The sequence below is a fragment of the Nipponia nippon genome, unplaced genomic scaffold, assembly GCF_047370975.1.
Source record: "Nipponia nippon isolate SJK-2023a ecotype South Korea unplaced genomic scaffold, ASM4737097v1 scaffold_15, whole genome shotgun sequence".
Taxonomy (NCBI): Eukaryota; Metazoa; Chordata; class Aves; order Pelecaniformes; family Threskiornithidae; genus Nipponia; species Nipponia nippon.
The window spans coordinates 4,069,151-4,089,671 of record NW_028262331.1 but is presented as its reverse complement, the minus strand read 5'-3'; the positions used below and the strand labels follow the sequence as shown (position 1 = coordinate 4,089,671).

General features: G+C 36.7%; 1 protein-coding gene across 4 annotated transcripts in view; it reads right to left on the bottom strand.

Moving 5' to 3' along the window:
• Positions 1-20,521, bottom strand: part of ZZEF1 (zinc finger ZZ-type and EF-hand domain containing 1) — a 60,096-nt gene that overhangs the window by 27,827 nt on the left and 11,748 nt on the right. For 3 of the 4 annotated variants that reach the window (XR_015703442.1, XM_087751626.1, XM_087751627.1), the window contains exons 9-30: positions 19,653-19,751; positions 18,466-18,557; positions 17,292-17,440; positions 16,634-16,745; positions 15,201-15,416; positions 14,205-14,305; positions 13,697-13,866; positions 12,771-12,904; positions 12,399-12,469; positions 11,838-11,952; positions 11,088-11,247; positions 10,042-10,163; positions 9,845-9,955; positions 9,086-9,252; positions 8,388-8,469; positions 7,552-7,753; positions 6,348-6,496; positions 5,712-5,952; positions 4,033-4,112; positions 2,718-2,811; positions 1,631-2,147; positions 813-977 (exon numbers count right to left, since the gene is read on the bottom strand). Coding sequence is in view for 3 of the 4 variants with exons in the window: in XM_087751626.1 (XP_087607752.1) it covers positions 813-977; positions 1,631-2,147; positions 2,718-2,811; positions 4,033-4,112; positions 5,712-5,952; positions 6,348-6,496; positions 7,552-7,753; positions 8,388-8,469; positions 9,086-9,252; positions 9,845-9,955; positions 10,042-10,163; positions 11,088-11,247; positions 11,838-11,952; positions 12,399-12,469; positions 12,771-12,904; positions 13,697-13,866; positions 14,205-14,305; positions 15,201-15,416; positions 16,634-16,745; positions 17,292-17,440; positions 18,466-18,557; positions 19,653-19,751 (3,349 nt within the window). In the remaining variant the exon portion in view is untranslated. The remainder of the gene's footprint in view (positions 1-812; positions 978-1,630; positions 2,148-2,717; positions 2,812-4,032; positions 4,113-5,711; positions 5,953-6,347; positions 6,497-7,551; positions 7,754-8,387; positions 8,470-9,085; positions 9,253-9,844; positions 9,956-10,041; positions 10,164-11,087; positions 11,248-11,837; positions 11,953-12,398; positions 12,470-12,770; positions 12,905-13,696; positions 13,867-14,204; positions 14,306-15,200; positions 15,417-16,633; positions 16,746-17,291; positions 17,441-18,465; positions 18,558-19,652; positions 19,752-20,521) is intronic. The other variant, XM_087751628.1, reaches the window with a different exon arrangement.

Below are 20,521 nucleotides of genomic sequence, written 5' to 3'. Positions count from 1 at the left end.
GAAAAAACTTCCAAATTATCTTTCCTTACTTAGAACAACAATTGCACATGCATATGATTGATATGATCTTTTTGCCTTTTTTTTTTTTCTTGTGTGTGTATGTGGGTGCCCTATAACTGGTACACAGCACTGCAGACCTTAGCTTGCACGTCCATCACTTCAGCCTCCAGCACACAAGTGGAAGATATCACCCCACAATAAAATTTGTCTTGTACAGGTATCACATCCAAAGTTATGAAAATTCATGAACAAGCAAATGCTTGACTAACGAGATACAACATGCACCATTCTTGGAAGTTAGTTCTTCTGCCAGATAGGTATTACCTTGATTTACAAAGTTCACAAAAATTATAAAGATGCAATGCTACATAAATAATTACCAGTTAAATGGGTTAGATCAGTACAGCTTTACTGGGCAAGAAAGAAACCAACCTAGAATTAGACAGGAACTTAAATTAAAGTAATAACTGAAGACTCTACAATCTTTTTGAGTTTGTTTTGATCTGGTTGGAACTGTAAACATGTTTCTAGATATCCATGCTGTGATTCAACCGCATGATACTCACTGGCATGAACAGCTGTACAACTAAGTCCCACTTGAAAATAATTATTATTTTTTTTAAATGAAGCACACAAGATCTGCATAGCAGCCTAAAAACTAATCCTCAGGTCATATTTTTATTATCCACATGGACTAAAAAACAATAACTTTCTACTGTTTTCAATATACACAACTGGGAGAACACAAGGACTAAGACATATTAAATCACATGGTTGAGACCTGTCTAAATTTACTTTGTAAATTTACTTACTTTGTAAAATCTTTCTGACAGGCCAGAAGTTCTAAGAGAAAAAGTACACATGGTGGATGAAAACAGTGTGGCTGCCCAAGTGAGTCTAGGCACTGGCGGATTGTCTTGAGCACTTCCAAAATACTCTGCCCTTGGCATTTTCTCAAAGCAAGAACCTTTAAAACACTAAGAGCAAAAAACATCTATGAGGACTTCAAAACACTGTGCTTAAAATAACCCAAATAAATCACAATTCAAGAAGTACTTGACTAGTTAAACAAGAGCTTGGTATCTAAATTTCCAATTGTATTTCAGCAGCGGTATATTGCAGTTGGAGTGAGTGATAAAGCTTCAACCAGAATCCAGCACTTCTTGCACCAATCCAAATTTTAGAGCCTAAAATAGACAAACTGAGAACGGAAAATCTCTCTTTTGATTTACATTTTCAGAATATCAGGTAATTTAATAAGAGATGCAACTATTCTATATTTGGTATCAAGGATTTCTAGTACTGCTATAACCATGTCTTCGCTGTTTGCGGATAAGAACCAAAATGCCACTGTAAACACATCTCAGGAAACAAGACAAGAAACAGCCAAGTAACTGTTTTTCACATTCTGAAGTTCTACGTGATAGAAGTGAATCAAAGGAAATAATACTCTCTGCGAGGCCCTACCTGATAGTGAATAACTGAAGTTTGATACATAAATCTGACAACTACTTATGTACAAAGTGATTTTCAATACTATCTTGCAGCTAAAAGATGTTTTATTCCATCTGAAGAGGTCTGAAGACAAGTTTCTGTATTTTATAATTGGCAACATTTTCAATTTGCTTACCTTTCATGTGAAAGTGATTGATCCTTAATAAAGTCTAATGTGTTTTTCAATATAGGATATTTCTCCTTCACAGTAGGCACAGCTCTCGGCTCTTCCATTGATCTGAAAGACAGCAGCCTTAGCCTTCCACGGCTGAACTGAGATTTTCGTGTAGGAGTGGAAGGAGGTGATGATATATCTTCTTGCTGTGAAACTGTATTTTCAACAGGCTTACTATGAAATGTAGATGCTTCTTCTGTTTGGAGGGGGTCTGGAATTTGTTTAATCTTCGTAACAGATTGTGTCATTTGGCCCCCGTCTTTTGAAACAGGATGAGTTACTTCATTGGAAGACAATGAGTGTGCTGCCTGGAAGTCCGTGTCCACAACAGAACCTTTTCTTTGGCATTTATCACCGACATACTGTTGGACATCATCAGTACCTTGGGCTTCCAAACTGTCTGAAGCAGAATCTTTCCTCTTTGCTCTTATGGGCAAAAAATTCAATAACAAAAGGCTCTTCTGCATACAAAGTTTTGCTGCAGCACAAAAATTGAAAGAGTTAAAATCATGACAATAGGATGCCAAACTTGCTATCTTCTGCTTAGGAATAAAGTGATTTATCTTGTTTCTTCTGAGCCAAGACAGCTAGAAAATACTGTTTTTCTTATTATATTGATCATGACGCTATCAGTTATTCAATTCAAGATTTCCAAATGCTAAATTTGAATAATCATACTGAACCATATGAAGCACACAATAGACAATGAGAACACATTTTATTCTAATAACATTCAGTTGCTATTCTAACATCAGTTAATTGTGTTAACAAGTATCTACAAAAATAGATGAACGTAAGTTCAGAACCAGGTGACCCAAGTGAGAGGTCACTCCCTGTCGAATTTTCTCACGTACTATTTTCTGAAAAGACTAGCAGAACACAATCCCAAACAGTTCATGTAATGTACACTAGTTTATCTCTTAAGGTATTAAAAAGTAACCCCAGCTGCTAACTTACATTTTACAGCAAAAATAACGTCTAAGATTTACAAGGCAATGCTTTACTAAACTACCCGGAACGCTTATACATTTGGAAAGGCAACACTTACCAAGAGTTTCTGGGTTCACCTCACTTGCTTCTGTGTTCTGCTTCTCCTCGGTATCAGTTCCCCTACCCATCAGGGATTTCTGCTTCATCTCCAACTGTAGACAGGATGTTAAAATAGTTAAAATATGACTCCCCCTGTATATCTATACAGCAAGGCTGTATGAAGACTGCATCGCATTAAAGGAATTTAATCTCAGGAACAGATGACAGTATTTACTATTCCCTACTGCAGAACAAAACACCCAGTAGTCTAAAAGAGCAATACCTAAACTATCAGAGCAGATAACACAGCCTCATATCGAGATGCTCAAGGTTTGTAGGCTGAGACCCTTCCCTGTCTTATGACTGGATGTGCATCAGCCCTCCAAGAAAAAGAAGGCTTCCCCTTTACCCCCACCACTCAGGAAAAGATATACATCTAGTCATGAGGTAAGATTCTCCAAAAGCATCGTGTTATCTAACTAGCAAGTCCTGTCAGATGCAAACATCGCCTGTCATGCAATTGGTACAACGCAATTACTCATCTTAACATGCATCTACACTCATTGCATCTCTAGTGTATCAAGCTGCCGGGAATTCTTGCAGGCAGGAAAGAGGAGGGAGGAGGTCACAAGATACTATAACAGTTAATTTGGTGGGCCCACATCTGAAGGGCTCACAAGAGTAGCAGAAAAGCAGGCCATAGACTGAATTAGCTGTTCTTGAAGGCCACATAGTTGTTAGCATTTAGACTCTCCTGCAGACTAGTGAAATCTAAATGAATTTTGGCTCTGCAGGTGATCACGCAGACACCTCTCACCAGGTTGTGAGCTGATATCACCAGCTCTTGACATAAGGCTTATGTTTCAAGGAAAATTATGTGTGCAAAAAACATACTCTGAACTGCAGCCAGTTACTTGCTTGTCAAAGATGCAATTATTTCCTTTTCTGTTAGCACTGCACTACTGTAAGAATGACGTTTAAGACAGATTTCTTTCTATGCTATACCTCAAAAGAACTCCAACTGCTATATAAGAATCTTCCTAATAAACAACACACATTCTTGCTGAAAAATAACAAAAATATAACTGATTTTGAGTCAAATTCAGTCCTAAATACTCATGATGACACATCTGGGGCTGAGGGAAGGAGGAGAGCATAAGAATGCATTTACATTATTAAGTTCAAAGTTTAGAAGTGAATATATGTTCTTCCTAAGTGAAAACAGTTGACCTAGAATCACTGAAGGAAAACATGGCTCTACCTTACTCCTTAACATTGCATTGTAAAATACTAAGGTAAATGACATTAATAGATATCCTCCTGAGTGATCTTACCATCCATATTCTAATTGAATCAGCCAGGGAATATACTTGTGCAAACTCATCACTCAAAGGCACCTTGCCTCCACTGTTGACTGGAAATGAGAGAAAGAAGAGGCCTGTTTATTTACAGCTCCATTTTTACACAACTTGACTACTTAACTAAAATTATGCTAGAGCCTTCCCTTTGTCTCTTAGTCAATATTTGGAATTATGCCTGCAAGAAAAATAGGGAATAAAACCTGCCAACTTTCATATGCCTTAAATACATAAACTGCACCTTGACAGAGTTATTTGCAAAGTTAAATTACAAATATCTTTCTTGTCTCTTCCCAAAATTGATGCCTACAGCCATGGAATATAAAAACCTCTCCCTATACATGCAAATATTACTAATGCAAGCTGATATCAGAATAATCAAGAAATGCTTAGTTTTAACTTAAAGCTCTACAGATGTATTTAGTTATCAATTTTTTTTCCCTTTTGTTTTATGCTATTGAGTTTCTGGAATGGACTTTCAAGACGAATTCACAAAAATTAAAGACCTGACATAACAGTTTCCATCAAAACTGGCCTGACAATGACTATGGAGAAAAAGACATTCCTATTCAGGGTCTTCCCTCTCCCATTCCCCCATTTTTAAAAAAAAAATGTTTTTTTCCTCCTTCTTTTCAGCACCACTTTTGCATACTTCACATGGCATAGGTGAACATGGGTCCTGAAATCAGTCTGCCCCAGCAAGAGCGACAGATGAAGCTATTAACATAATAGTAGGATGGATATCTTATCCACTGTTATCCAAATTAGTATTTTCTTGAGCTACCATAGTTTTCAATCTTACTCAGAAAATTAGATCAATTGTCAGACATAGACAAAATGACTGAAAGCAATAAGCACTTTAGTCATCAAGTCAGTCTTTGTGTCAGTCATTGTTACCCATAACTTTGTAGCTCAAAATGTAAGATGTTTAGCTTCAAAACTGTGACAGAAAGTGAAAGCCTAAAATGAAACCCTTCAAAACCAAGTAACACCTTATTATCCAATACTTCAAACATATCAATAAGCTTAATGGAAGGATGGTGTAAGTTAAAAAGTTGTTCATTTTACCTACTGAAAATATATAAATTGTAATACAACAGACATTATACAAGTTAAAAGCAAAACATTACCTTTTACTAAAAAAAAATAAAAAATAAATTAAAAAAAATATATATATTTTGAGTATGCCAAGGTTAGTTTCCACAGTATAACATCCTGGGAGGTAATTCACGCCTCCTCCACCCCCAACGTTTAAAAACATATATAAGTTGGGGCTGGCTTTTTAGAAAAGATACAATGAGAGTGGAAAATAGTATAAGAACATCTCATCACTGGGAGCCACATTGTTCTGAATTAAAGCCCCAGAGGACATCACTGCTCTCTTTGGGTATATTATTACAAGGCTTAGTCAGTAGCTTATGATGGTTATTAATATTTGGGCAGAGCTCTGAAGATAAAAGCATACATTAATAAAATATAAACACTCTAGAGATAAGGCTTACCTAGTCTATCTAAATGATGATTTCTTTATACAGAACATCTTTTTAAAAACTGTCACACTAAACTGATTTTTGAAAGTTTATAAACTGAACTATAAGATAGCCTTTTACAAACTTTAAGCCTTCATTATTAAGATAGTCTAATATTAGAGTTACCATATTTTTGAAGCTTCTCATATAAATCTGGAGTGAGATACACCAAAGCAGCAAATGTTGAGTTCACAGCTTGATCAACAGTAGAACCAGCAACTATATCTGTCTTTGGGGTCTGTTTTTTACATGCCTGTATAAGTCCTTTGAAAAGTTCAGATTTTTGCCCACTGAAGTCCTGGGCAGGATCTGATTTTGCAAACTCGATAAGAAAGTTACGGCAGTCATCTTGGTGAGAGCTTCTAGCCTGGAAAGAATGTTAGAAAACATTTAATATTACCTGAAAAATTGTTGCAGCTCCTTTCTACAATTAAGCCAACTTGCAGCATATACACTGCAGTTGCGCAACCTGATCTAATGAAAGATGTCCCTGCCCAAGGCAGGGGGATGAATTAGATGATCTTTGAAGGTCCCTCCCAACCATTCTATGACTCTATGAAAATGGAAACTAATAAAGGGCACAGAACAACAGCTTCTTTCCTCCTTGATATTTGAATTAAACAGCGCGAGTGATGACCACTTCAGTACAACAGCAAATGCTTAAGTACGTATCAACTAATTAAGTCTGAAAGGAACTGTGTGATGCATAGGGATTTCATGCCAATGAAACAAAAGCAGTGAGTGGCAGGGAGAGGTAAGTACCTCTTTTTTATCTTGGTGCAGTCTACTGCTTTGACTGGCTCCCAGGAGTGCCTCAGGACACATCTGATGCCTGAAGACAGGTTTCCACAGAGGAGAATTAAGAACTGACGTTACTTTCAAAGGAGGCAAGTCTGCTTCACTACCTAGTTCTGCAAGAAATTCAGAACAGACACTTTAGTTACTAAATATTTTTGTTCATTTTTACAGATTAATGAAAATAATAAATGTTAAACATCCAGTAGGGGAAAAAAAAAAAGGTAATGTAAATAGACTGAACAAGTAATTTAACAACATTCTCTAACTTCTGTTTCTCTAGTGTGGTGCAGAAAACCAATGTACCCTTTCTTTAATGATAGCATCAATATTTTATCTTATAGTGATAATATGTTGCATTATGGAAGGACTTTAATTTAAAAATTTTTGCTGTACTGATATCCATAGAAATTCCCAAACAATTTGCAAGAGAGTTTAAAGCTTTTTCTCCGACTAAAGACATAGTAATTTGCTGTATGTGAGGAAGCTTATAATTAACAAAGGAGAAAAATATTCTATGATAAGAACACTTCAACTAGTTCCCTAAATCCACAGTAAGTACCTGCCTAATTTTCCAAGGTAAGTACTGACCACCTGATTGCAGCAAGGACTCTGTAACTTTGTTTAATTTCTCCAAAGTGGTGAATGAATTCAGATTTAGCAAGCTAGCTAGAAGTGTTCTGGTTTTGAAATTAAAGGGTAAACAACTCACTTTCTTGTTTTTCTTAGGACGCCCATCTCATATTTTGTATTTTAATCTTCAGTGGCCCAAATCCTAAGTGTGCTTAACTTCTGGAATTAGCCAAACTTAATTTGATTGGGCAAACTCTGATATTACTTCATAAATGTAATTCAGGTTAGTATGATTACTATCAGGTGTTCATCTCTTCCTAATATTGGCTTCTGACTATTAGAAAAATCACAGTGATCCCTGGGACATTTCCAAATGTTTCCCGCAGAACAGTGCTCAGGCTTGCTGCACAGAGGTCACAAAAAACGCATATAGCTCCGTGACCAAACGCCGTTAAGGAGCAATACAGCAAGTCTTCCATCTTCAGTCAAGAGGGAAATGCAGAAGGAACTTTATTTTCACAGGGGACTCAAAACATAAGGTCCTTGTATCTTCTATTTATATAGCACCACAACTTCTGGAGCTATGAAGTTCACTCACCTCGTAGAGATTTCAGTGCCATACTTCGGGAAGCCAAGCGCCCCATCAACCGGGATACAAGAAGCTGTAAATCCAAGCCCCAAGAAACGGCAACATCTGGTAGGCCATAAGCAGTGACGGAAAACTTGTAGCCCCACTCATTATTACTGCTGTCAGAGTGAAAGAGAAACTGCAGCCGTGGGCCAGCCTTAAAGGTCACTTTCTACAGAGCAACAAAACAGTCATTTTGCCAAATGTACATGACAGGAAGACGTTTCAGGGTAATGAATTTCCTTCAGCAACTGTGATTTTTCAGTATTATGTTCTGTCCATAACAGATCTAATTTCCCCCACCATCTGAATGAGAAACCCACAATACTAAGCAGATAAAATTTCTGTTCAATAGCTTAATGAGAAATTTCATAGATGATTGAGCTTTAGAAGTCGGAGCCATAAAACAATAGAGAAGCATCCCATTTGAATAGGTGTCATTGAAGAAAGAGAGTAGCTGCAGGAAGCACTATGCTCATCTCACAATGTAAAAAATTGTGAGGGCAGAACGTCAACAAGCAAGTTTTACCCATGTAGTTACTGGCAGCTAAACTTGATCATTACTTTTCATTTTGACTGACTGCTCCTTTAATAACAGCAACAAAGAGGGATTCTTTACTCATTCACTCCTTTTATTTGCACCATTGCACACTTTCTTCCCCATCTCCTGCTCCCCACCTTTAAGAGGCAATAAACACACACACACGGGAGTACAAATGCTTTTAGAGAATACTTTTTCCACAAGAATCATAAGAATTTCCTAAAACTGGCTACATCACTTGGTTCACAATTTTAAAGGTGCTCACCTTAGGCCACTTCTCAGTGCCAACTTTTGTATCGTAACGAGTTTTTGCACCTCTGGCATCGGTAAACTCCAGGTAATCATACCTGTGAAAATTGCAATTCATTACTTCCAAATTTACTTTTGAAGTTTTGGAGGAAAATGTTTGCTTTTGGATTTTCACAACTGCTGCATCTCAGAGTACCCTGTCACATCTTTCTGAATCACACCTGCATTGCTTCACATGAGTGCTAAGGAATTTATTTCATGTTTCAATGCAATAGTCCCAGCAAACACAGACCTGCTTTCCAGCAGAACTTTCCCAACCCCTCAGAATTGCTAACGGGTGCTAATTTTAACATCTGGCATATGCCTTAACTAAGCAGTAGCTTGATATGTTACCAAAAGAAACCAAGCCAGTAGTATTGCCTAAAGAGGGCAAAATAAATACCACAAGCATAAACTGTGGTGGTCACAGCAATACTACAAAATAGATCAAGGCCAAAGAAAGCAAAATTCAAATGAACAGCATGTCTGTACATTTGCCAGAAGTGGCTTTCAGCATAACAAGTCATTCAAAAGAACACATTGTATATTACGCAGAACAATGAAGAAATTGAAATGGCACGATTGGAGTGCAAGAAGTATTCCTTGCACATTGAAACATGAATTGTACCTCTGCAAATAGATATTGGAACGTAACACAGCACAAGATTAAATTACCTCCTTTCAGTTTCACATTTTTCATCAAATTCCACCTCAAAGTAAGTTGCCCCATGACATAGGAAGACTGAGACCTCATGGCAATTATTTTCATAGTTATGAGGTGATTCCATTGTCCACGTTCGCAATACTACAGGCTGTTCTTGCTGCCAGCTTTCCATTTCCACCTGTAGAACAGAAATGCATTCCTGAGATACAAATTTAAAGCATTTAAAAAAACAAAATTACCACACTAGAATTTTGTGTCTATGCTTTCAAGTTGCCAGATGTACCATACAAGGTGGCATTTAGGAGGTTACGGCACTGATTTACACCTGAACTAGTTATAAAGACACCCTTGATAAACATGGTAAAGAGGCACTTCTAAAGCAAAATTCATCTAGTCTACCAGGAGAGGAGACAGTCTCACCCCAGAAGAGCCTACAAGTCTCCAGTGATAACAAAAAAGAGCCTAGATGACTAATGCATATTTAAACACTACACTACAGATAGCCAGACTTTATTTGCATCATCACAAGCAATGAAGCTAAAAATGTTAAGCGCATACTATTTTTAATGTATTTTCCTCTTTCATCCTCAGAATCCCTCCTTCCTATCTACCTAGGCTTCTCATTCCAGTTGCACTTTCTGGTCACTTTGCTTATCTTAAGTAACAGTACAGATATATTTCTAGTTCTTCACTCAATATTTCGTTACACATCCCATGCTTTTAGAAGCTTTCCAGCTCCTTTCAGACGTTCACCAATAGTCTTTAGTTACCTTATGAGGCTCACTACAAAGCCTTTTCAGTGGTTCTATCAAAGTGCTGAATCCCTGTAGCAGAGTACAGTATGGAATGTCTAAAGTGCAAAAATCCAGCAAGAAGATGACCTAGGAGAAAACACAGGTCTCATGAAAATGCGTGTAACCATAGCCATGCTACCCGGGAATAGTACAAAATCCCGATGTTCACTTACCAGCTGACGAGTTGCCATAGCAAAGACAGAGTTACTTATTTTTTCTACTATTGTTTTGCCACTATATTGAGATAAAAGTGACTGCAAAATCGTTCTGATATTTGACAGGAACTGGCCCACATCTAAAGAGAAAAAAAACCCTTAATAGCCACCTTATGGATTTGCTACCACAACCTGCTTTATCAAACACTTAAGTGCATGGTGATGTGCACAAGAAGAAAGACAGCAGGAAAGGCATCTGCTGCCCCAAGGCAGTGACACTCAAGAGTGAAAACAGTTCAGAGAAGTTTTCTGTGATGTTTCTACTGTGGAAACAAGTCATGCTTATCAATGATATTAAAAAAAAAAAAAAAAAAAAGGAGTGATGAGTAATTTAATCAAACACTCCAAGATTGTTTCAACAATCAAATAGCCTCCTCTCTGTGTAAACTTTTGTGCAGCTTAAGTAACAAATGAGGCTAGTAACTTTTAGCTGTAGCCCTACTCCATTTTTAAAATGTAAGACAGGAACACAACAAACTTATTTATATACAAATAACATAAATATAAAGTAATTTTACATAAAATTACACCTCCATTAAGTGATTAGCCCAATTAACTACTCAATACTGAGCTGCTGCATAAAAAAAAAAAACAACACTGTAGCAAAACACCCCTTAGAAGTGTCCAGCTTCTTAAGTTCCTTTCTTCTTGCTATTATTCTTGCTATTAAAAGCATCTTATCAAAATACAGGAAATTTAAAGAAACCAAAATGTTCAAATGGAAGTCTGTAACTGTATTTTTTTTTCCCCAGAATTTGACACCCAAAACTTACTGAAATGTTTTCTGAAGATTCTCCCAACATAAAATTACCAGTAAGGTTAAAATTCTTAGTTGCTCAATATACCTACAAATTGCTTCCTAGAGACATTAGAAATGCTATCACAGTTACAAGTATGCCTCAGGCAACCACTGGTGAACCCTTATTATACTGCAATTTGCAAAATCACATTTTAAAGTCCCGTATTACACCACATCTAATTCTGTATTCAATCCCAGCACTTACAGTTTTTAAGAATTTCTACAGCAAGGTCCTTGGCTGAATTATCGCTACCCTTAAGTTGCAGGTAGCACCATGAAAGGAGGCTACCTTGAACAGACCAGAATAAAGAAGACAAGACTGTGCCACTCTCTTGCTGTGCCACATCCAGCATCATCATTTCACACTGAAAAATAAAGAATGTAACAAAAGGATATCCTCTTCTGCTGCAGAATGACACACAATATGTACTAAGTAAACTGTAATGGACATTATCATCCCATTCACCCCACAAAAAAGATTAAATGCAACTGACAAGCAGCATATAACACATGAAGCAACTAATGTATTTTGTTTTGATAAATCTCAATTTTAAGTAGGAACATGAGTCACTCAATGTTCGCAGCACATTTTTTTCTGCATACGTAAATGACCCTCCTCCATTTACACCACCCTTAGTGGCACGACCAATTCTAACCTCTCAATATGGGATGATTACTTCTGTTTCCTAGTGTTGGTAGGGTGCCATAAAGTCTTGTTCAATGCTACGGAAAAATTCCTCATCTTATACATTACTTACCCGTTAATGCTTCAAGGAAAATATTTCAATTGGTTGGAAAACCTAATCCTACAGACTTGAACAGCCATGAATAGTGTTATCCAGAAGAACAGAAAAGCTAGTTTTTTAGCATACATCTCAGGCACGCGGCTTGTGTTTGAATGAATACAAAACTCACGGCAAAGAAATAGGAAGAGAAACAGTGCAAAGACAGTTACCTCTCTTGCTGCCACTAGCAGAAGGGTATCCATGACTGATAGCACTTCACTTATGTCAAAATTTGCAGAAACTCCTTTCTCTGGTAATAATAAGAGTCCACCTGGATCTTGATCACTACAAATCAAAGATCATTTTACTAACCAAGTGGCACAGTTCCAAAATACAAATTTAGTTATCCTTGTGACAAATCTGTAGAGATCCTACTGTATCATTACTAGGAAAACCAAAAGGGTGTGTGTTCTGATGACTCCAAACTGATTATATCAATACCAACCATCACCACGGACAATCACTTAAAAAAATTGGAAGACAGCCTAGGAGAAGCCTATGAGCAGTATACTGTGATTTCAGCACCAACTGTTATCCTTGGACAATGTTTTATATAGCTATTCAGTTAACATACATATTAAGTAGTAGTATTCTCCTTTCTAAAGCAAAGTCCATTGATTATTTTGGAGAATTATTTTTCAGAGGAATAACATTTTTAAAAAGGATTAAATATAACTTTATTAACAGACGTGAGGTATCAGACAATTATTTTCAATTTCAAGACTCCTTACCTGAAGTGAGTACACAAGGATCTGAAGGCAAGATGTACAGATTGCTTATGTTCTTGCTCTGTGATGTTTTTCTAGAAAAGGAAAAAGATTTATTTTTATGATATGTTCTGTTTCCCTCCTCTGTGAGAAAGAATTATAATTTCTGTGGTCTACTATTCATTTTTGGTAAGAAAGGCAGGGTTACCTCCTCTTTCTTTGAATAAGCTGCAGAGAGAAAAGGGGCGGGGGGGGTAAAAAGAGGCAGAGAAAAAAAAGAGTTTTTACTTTAATGGGACAAAGTGTGCAATACTTGACAACAAGAACTCAGATTTGTCCTCTTTTTGCATAAAGCAAGCAGGTACTAAACAATCAATTTCTCATTTAATGTTTTACCATCATGGTGAAGAGCTGGTGTCGCCTGGTTTGTCTATCTGGGAAAAAGATTGCTGCTCCACTGAGTAAGGTGTTCTTAACTTCCTCTTTTAGCATTTTCATTGGCATGAAGTTACTGTCCCCCATATCCACTACTGCTCATACAAAAAGGAAACAAAATTACAAGTTCAAATTAATACTCCACCTAATACATTAGAGGCACAATTCAATTAAATGTGTTGTTTTACACAACTTCAATTCCTTGCAACCCCATCATACACATAGAAAGTGAGGGGAAACTTTTTGGCTTCTAGCAAGAGAGATTTTTCTAAGCATATATTTAGTCACTGAGTAAATTAATTCTAGGAACATTAAGACTTGACAACTATCAAAGCTAACAAAGTTTTCAAGATGTGATAGATCCTATATAAACTGGTTTATCTCTAGCTTGCCTTTCAGGAGACTGTTATGTAATTAACAAAAAAATTACTCTTGAATAAAGAGGATACCGTCCTACTTCCAATGACATCTAATGTGTAATTCCCATTCTCTTCACTGGCTCCAGAATCTTCCCTGGGTTTCTGTAAACCTTATAGGCTCCTTGTAAGATCATTTATATTTATATGAAATATCAGAAATAAATGAACTCCAGTAACATTAAAGGACCACATTCCCTGCTGGTTCAAGCAGGTGACACGTTCGAAAGATGTTTTCTATCGCAGCTGTTTCCAGACCACATGTCGTCAGAAAGTCTACAAAACCATTTCATAGGGTCAAGGAAAGTTTCACTGTGATAGACTAATTAGCACACAGTGACCTGAAGAAGGAAAAAAGGAACAGTAGCTGACTTGACCTCTAGGAATAAATATCTTTTCCCAAATTGTAACTCTTGTAACACGCTTGTAAGCCAGAACTGACAAAACATTAATGTATTCAATATAAATTACCTTCACACAAATGTCTATAAAGCTCTTCTGCAGCTTCTGTGTGACCAAATGTTTTGCTCTGAGAAGTTTCTTGAGCTTTAACAGTTTTACTGTCTCCAGTAAGTACAGAGAAGCAGCTCTGGAGAAGCTGCAATAGCAGTGTTTGGGCAAAGATGCATTCTTCCCTGGGGCTGTAAGAAAACATAAAATGAACAGAAGCAAAAACTAGAAAAGAAGCCCTTTTGCACCAAATAGATAATGCTATGAAAGTCACTATCTCAGATGGATAAAAAACACTGAGTAGAGAGCATACAGCCAAAAAAAGTACAGCTACCAGCTAAATTAATCTACATCTCAAGCTTCTACGTAACATTAAAGTTAAAAACACATACGGCAGCAGTAGGAAAATGTTATTTATGTAAATGATGTAACTTAGGAAGAAGAAACTGCTGCAACTGAACTAAGTGTACTTCATTTATACATATACACGCAGATTAGTGCTTCAGCATCCAGTAAAGAAGTTACTTACTTTTGGTGAAGTTTATTGTAAAAATTCCAGAACAGCTGCAAATCAAGGCCTGTGAAATCTAAAAATGACTTGTATTTTAATCCACTCTCCTTCTGTTGAACCTTAAAAAGGCAAAGAAAATGCAGGATTGGAAAGTCAACTCTATACAGAACACATTTATAAGTAGTAAATCCCTGAGCACCAGGCTTAAAGCAGCCTAGTTTCCTATAAATTTGCAGCTAACGTGAATTCCAGCATTAAAGTTCTTTCATGGATATTCCAGTGTCTAAATGTGACAGTTCATGCTGAAACCTTCCCTTTCACAGAGCTACTAATAAGGACTCTTCCTCCTCTTTTCAGATGCCTAGTCCCCCATCCCTGTCCTTCAATACCAAAGCACTTTACAACCTCTACCTCTTCACCTAATTTGATTGAAAGTAATAGCCAAAAGGAGACTGCCCACGGTTCAGAATTGAAGTTGCAAAGGCACAGATGCATGCCCCGTATGAATAAAACATGGTTTTGACATGCATCCTCAGAAGTAGGGTACATTGTGCTGACACACATCAGCACACACCAGCCGTATCTCTTAACTGTATACGTCTCACCCTAGATAACTATTTCAGATAAAACGAGGACGTTTTAATCTATGCAACTTTTCTAGCTACCTCTCTAAGCACTTTTCCCTATGCTTGCTTCAGCAATACCTGCACTGTCTAACAGACAGTAGAGGATCCTTCTGGTGCAGGTACTTCACGCAGCATTGTAACCTGATGCTGAGAAGTGGTGCTTAACTCTCTCCTAGACCCAAAGCGAGCACGTTCCTAGACAACTTCAGTAAACATACCCAGAATGCTATTTTTCAGAAGCCATTTTTTTTCTCCACAGCATGGTTTTAACAGTTACTAGTACCTAGTAGCAAGACCTTTCTTTATACATTCACAGTTACTGTTAGCACAGCCTTATTACTTTTAGCATGGTAAATACACACTTAAAAAGAACTAAGAAGTAAAATACCAGGTCCTGTGCCAGCTGCTGGATGAAATGAAGCGTCTTCAGGAGAAGAGTTGTGCCACAAACTGTATCGTCATCAGTCTTTCTGCACTGCAAGCAGTTCATGCTTCTATTGGGCTCATCTTGCATAGGCCGAAGATAGCCAAGAACATTCAGGCCTTGAACTCCGAGTCGTTCTGCTGTGTCTTGTCTCGTGCACAAGAACTTTATCATCAAGTACTAGAAGGATATAAACACAGCACAAGATTTGGCTTTAAAAGTCAGCACAAATTTGGCTATTAAAAGACATGAGTGCGCATACGTGAGGAGACTGCAGGTGGGGAAAGGGGGGGCAAGCCTTATTCCCTGTCAATCACCCCCAGAAGTTTAAAATATCAAGCCTGAGATTCAGGCTAAGCTTGAACTCCAGAAAAAACTCCCACGCTCAAAAAAGTCAGAGTGATGCTTCTGTGACCTCTACAAGCATCTGCAAAGTTAGTTAACTCATTATCAGTTCCATTCATTCTGCATACTCTGTTCCTTGCTCTATAGTTACAGCATTTTTGCAGGTTAAAAAACAATTAGCTGCATTTAAAGGCAAGCAGAGGATCAATATATAATATTTAAAACAGACTTTTATGCAATCTGTCCACAGTGAGGTACAGAATGCAAAGCTGAAGGGAACAGCAAGTTCTGCCATCCAAATGTACTTATTAACTCTGCACACTCGCAAGTCTCAGGGACTAAGGGTTACACAGACAACAGCAGAATGTCTTAGCAAGCAGCGACAGTTTTAGAAAAATTCCCAGTTGACTTATAACTGTGCCACCACTTCTGCCACTTTCCACAGTACAAAAAGGGATTGGGGAACTACGCAACAGCTGACTCCAGAAACAAGATAAATGCAGGATCTGAAAAGCAAAGTTTCCCACTTAAGCACTACAAATCAAAACCCATATTCTGCCACTCTTGAAACAGAAAAGTCCCACGTTCCTCAAGGAAATCAACCTAACTGATGGAACTGCTTAGTAACTGTTTAACCCTTAAAACAACGATTGAAGAACCTGGCTCTCAAAGAATAAACGCTATAACTATGCAGTAGTGAATTCGTCTAGATATTAGAATAAAGCACCAATCATGTCATCCTTTTTAGAAATATTTTCTCATGATAAAACCAGTAGTCTGTGCGTTATCATGAAATTTTGCATTAAATTTGATCCTGAAGCATCATTTAACTACGGCTATATATGTGTACATACAGAAAAAATGAATAAAACTCAAGAGGGCAGAAGTTGAATCATTTGTTTAACTAGAAGCCCATTGATTTTTACCTCTACCCAGAAGAGTTCTCCTTGCACAAAAGAGAGTTATGCTTATTTCAGTTGGCATTACAACAAAGCACAGAGATGAGCCTCTGCTCACTGTGACTGGGCCAATGGATTTTCATGGTTTCTTACTTGGGAAATTCTGCACTGCTGCATTTTGACATCAACTTCATCCCATTCTTCTTCCACTTCAAACCAGCCGATAGGATCATCATCTCCCAAATCATCACACGAACAACTGCTTCTATGTATAAAAGAATGTAACAAAGTTTGTAAAGAAAAAGTTTAAAGAAACTGCAAAGCTGTTGATATGCTACAAAAATATTTTTAGCATGTTACAGCTATAGAGATGAGAAGAGAGACCACAGGAACTTTCACATACCCAAACTCTGTCACATGCAAGGTAAGAAAATTAAGGAAATCTTTTTAGTCATGGTCCCTAACCTCCCCTCACTCCTAAGCAACACTTCTGAGAAAGTAATTTGATAAAAGCTAATTAACATATGATCTTCCTATGAATTGTTTCTGTTATCAGTGATCTGCACCTCAAGTTTATTTTGTTATAACCCTTTTTAAAACAGGTCTTTAAATCAAGAAGTTTAGAACAACAGCTATATACATATTTCCTCAAACACATCAAATTGAGGCTCATTAAAATCAAACAAGTAACAATTAAATGATGCATCATTTTTAAGTCATTTGGAACAATTGTCAGTAGTTCAAGTAGCATTGCAAAAAGTTCTAATAATATTTATTTTCCCTATATTCATTACAAAGAGTCCACCCATACCTGTTTTTTAAAAATTGTTTGAATTCCCGCAGCTTCCATTTGTCATAGCTTTCAAATCTTTTGAAGTGTTCCTCTGCGTGGAACTTTTCCGAAGCACTATTATAAGCAAACACCAGCCCACACTGGGCCCCAATGGCACCTCTTCGGACCTAAAAGAACAAATCCAGAGCAATGTACTAAAAAGCTAACAATAAAAGGAGGTGTTGCTTTCACAGAAAAAATGTTATAGAAAGCAACTAAGTACTGACAAAACTGATCTCTGGAATTGAACTTTTTACCTAAAGAACAATGAAACACATTTAGAGAAATGTTATGAAAACTTTTGTAACTCACTGAACCAGGACCATCTACGTGGTTAATATTTGCTACATTTATCATCTGCATTAACTACACTTCCACATATTAATCCTCATTCTAATCTTGTATACTTTGACTCTAAAAAAACAAACAAAACTAAACTTATGTATCCGAGTATCACTATACTGCAAAAGAGCTTAGCTGCCTCTCCAGCTCCAATTAGAATTTACTTGCCAGAAGTCCATCCATGTTTAATTGTCTTTGACATTGAAATATGCATCCTTGTTCCAGGAATTAAACTATTGCTTTGTCTTAAATGGATAAATAAACAAATAAATAAATAAATAAATTCAGCTGCAGAAATCTCACTGAAATTTTGTCCCAGCTGTGAGATTTAATCACAAGATCTTGCTTTTAAACCAGATAAAGTTGCACCAAGTGTTCAAACTACACTGATGTCTCTAAAAAGCATTTGAAAGACCCTACATTTAATCTGAACTCACATACTATACATCTTGAAGTCTGCTGTTCAGAGTTGAAACATTATTTTAAGGTATTTAATCCTACAAATAAATCCATACTCTTTAGAAAGAAACCATACACCTAAGGCTCACTGGCTTGAGTATATTACAAGACATAGACAAAAGCAATAGAAAATAAATGTCTTTACTACATGCTTGTAGTACCCTGAAGCAACTTAGGACCTCCATTTCCTTAAGTTCCCTGTGACTTACATAAAAGTAAACCCCCAAAATAACACTATTGCATGACTAATTTAATATTTCAGTTCATAAAAAAAAAAAAAAATTCTAATTCACCTCTACCATTAGGGAAAACAGGAAGCCTTCTACTTGAAAAGCACAGAAGAACTACATACCTTTATTCTAATTTGTGTCACTTGAAATGAAGATTCAGTTCCAGTAGAAAGAATGATACTTGCTCTGGTCTTCCCAGTTTCAGTAAGAAAACCTAAAGCAGCAGTGGGAATGGAACGAGTTTGGAAGGACCGCTAGTGCAAACTGTTTGAAAGAGAATACTAAGATTGTGGACTGAAGGGGAGAAACAAAACCACGATGCTTTTCTAGTGAAATGCTCATTAGGAAATTTTTCTAAATAAAAGAGTAAAAGACAAGTAAAAAGACTGTATCACGTTAGTATACGCTCCCACAGAGCAGACACTGGTCTCTCCAGCCACTCTCTCTCTTGGGGCTGCAATGTCTGCAGCAATTTCAAGAGTGTTTCTCCATTAAAGGTTATTAGGAACTCCCAAATATTACTTTGGCTTGTGGCTCTGTTCACCAGTACAATTCACTGTTCCCCAAACTCCGATCCATAAAACAACAGAAGACAATCCACAAAATAACTGAAGAATAAAATCAAACACTACACAGGAGCAAACAAAGGGGTAAAATAAGCATTTAGAATGTGCCTGATTTGCTATCACAATAGCTTTCATTTACCCATAGCACTGCCCAAGAGAATACACATTTAAAAAAAAAAAAAAATTAGGTTGTATTTCACTTAAAAAGGAGGCCAAGACACAGAAACTTCTTTCTTTAGGTTGCATCCAGTACATAAAATCATTGCATTAACAAAGACAGGCTTTAAAGGAGAGTTAATAGTTATGTGTAGTCAGCGAAAATTTCAATTATTTTTACCATATCTCTCCACCAATATTGGGGAAACCAGCAGTGAATGATTAATGACTTCAACCCACAAAATGTGCTCTAGTATAAATTTTCTTTGTGACAGCTCATTGCTGACTTCCACATAGAATATCAATAATTCTCCCCAAAATCCAATCTTTTTCTGGTTTGTTTTGTTTTAACAATAAACTGTCTCCTGAGAAATCCACCTTGTTGTAAAATAGAATTTATATATTGTTTTGGTTTTTTGGTTTTGTTGTTGTTGTTTTGCTTTGTTTGTTTGTTTGTTTTTTAATTACAGAGCTTCCATATCATAAAACTATTGAATAGCACCAAAGATATATGGAACAGCACCACAGCCTTGCTAATAGCCTTTGTGTCTGGTTGAATATTCTGGATTTTAAATCCAGCCTCTTACCATCCCCAGTCCATGGCTCTACAAGGAGGTTTTCAGGCCCTGATTTATCTTCTTTTCCCTTTACATCACAAGCTTGCAGAGTTAGCCGTAAGGGTTTTCCTGAGTAAGAAAATCAACAGGTTCATCAAATTTATAAAAAAAACCTGGAAAATATGCTTTCTAAAGTTCTGCATACAGAAAACAAAAGGAAAAAATTACAATACATTGAGATTTTTACCATTGTCAGACAAAAAAAAGGGGGAAGAAACTGAAGTATAAGAGACACGTTAATCTAAAATAGCTCAAGTTTTAGATACAGACAGAAGGGCAATGAAAATCATGACAACTGATGTTCCTTCAACTGTTTGCACACTTTGGAATTCACAATACATGAAATACACGAAATATCACTCTTGTCTTACAAAAAGCAGCAGCTGCTCTGGGAAAAACGAAGCAATTTTCAAAACTTTTTAAAGTAAATACTGGTATTATAATTACAAAATAATGTTTTCTTTGGTACAAGCCACGAAGTCCTGACAAAACATACTGAAAGGCAAACAAAGGGAATAATTCTTCGTGAGAGACTAACGATAATCTCAGAAGTTGACACCTCAGAAAATACAGATTTATCAAACAAGTACAGCCAATACAGCAAAATCTTACCACCTTATGCCAGAGCACACACAGCTCTACACTTACGACATACTCAGATTAATTTATAACAGTGAAAATAAAAGAACTGTAAATAGATGTTAATGACATTACATTTAAAACACATTTTAAATTTGTGCACATCTGCAAGAATGACCTCAGCGTGTTATTGGAAGAATAAAAATACTTTATGTCATTTGCCTGTTATACAATACAAACACCATCACCATCTTGATATA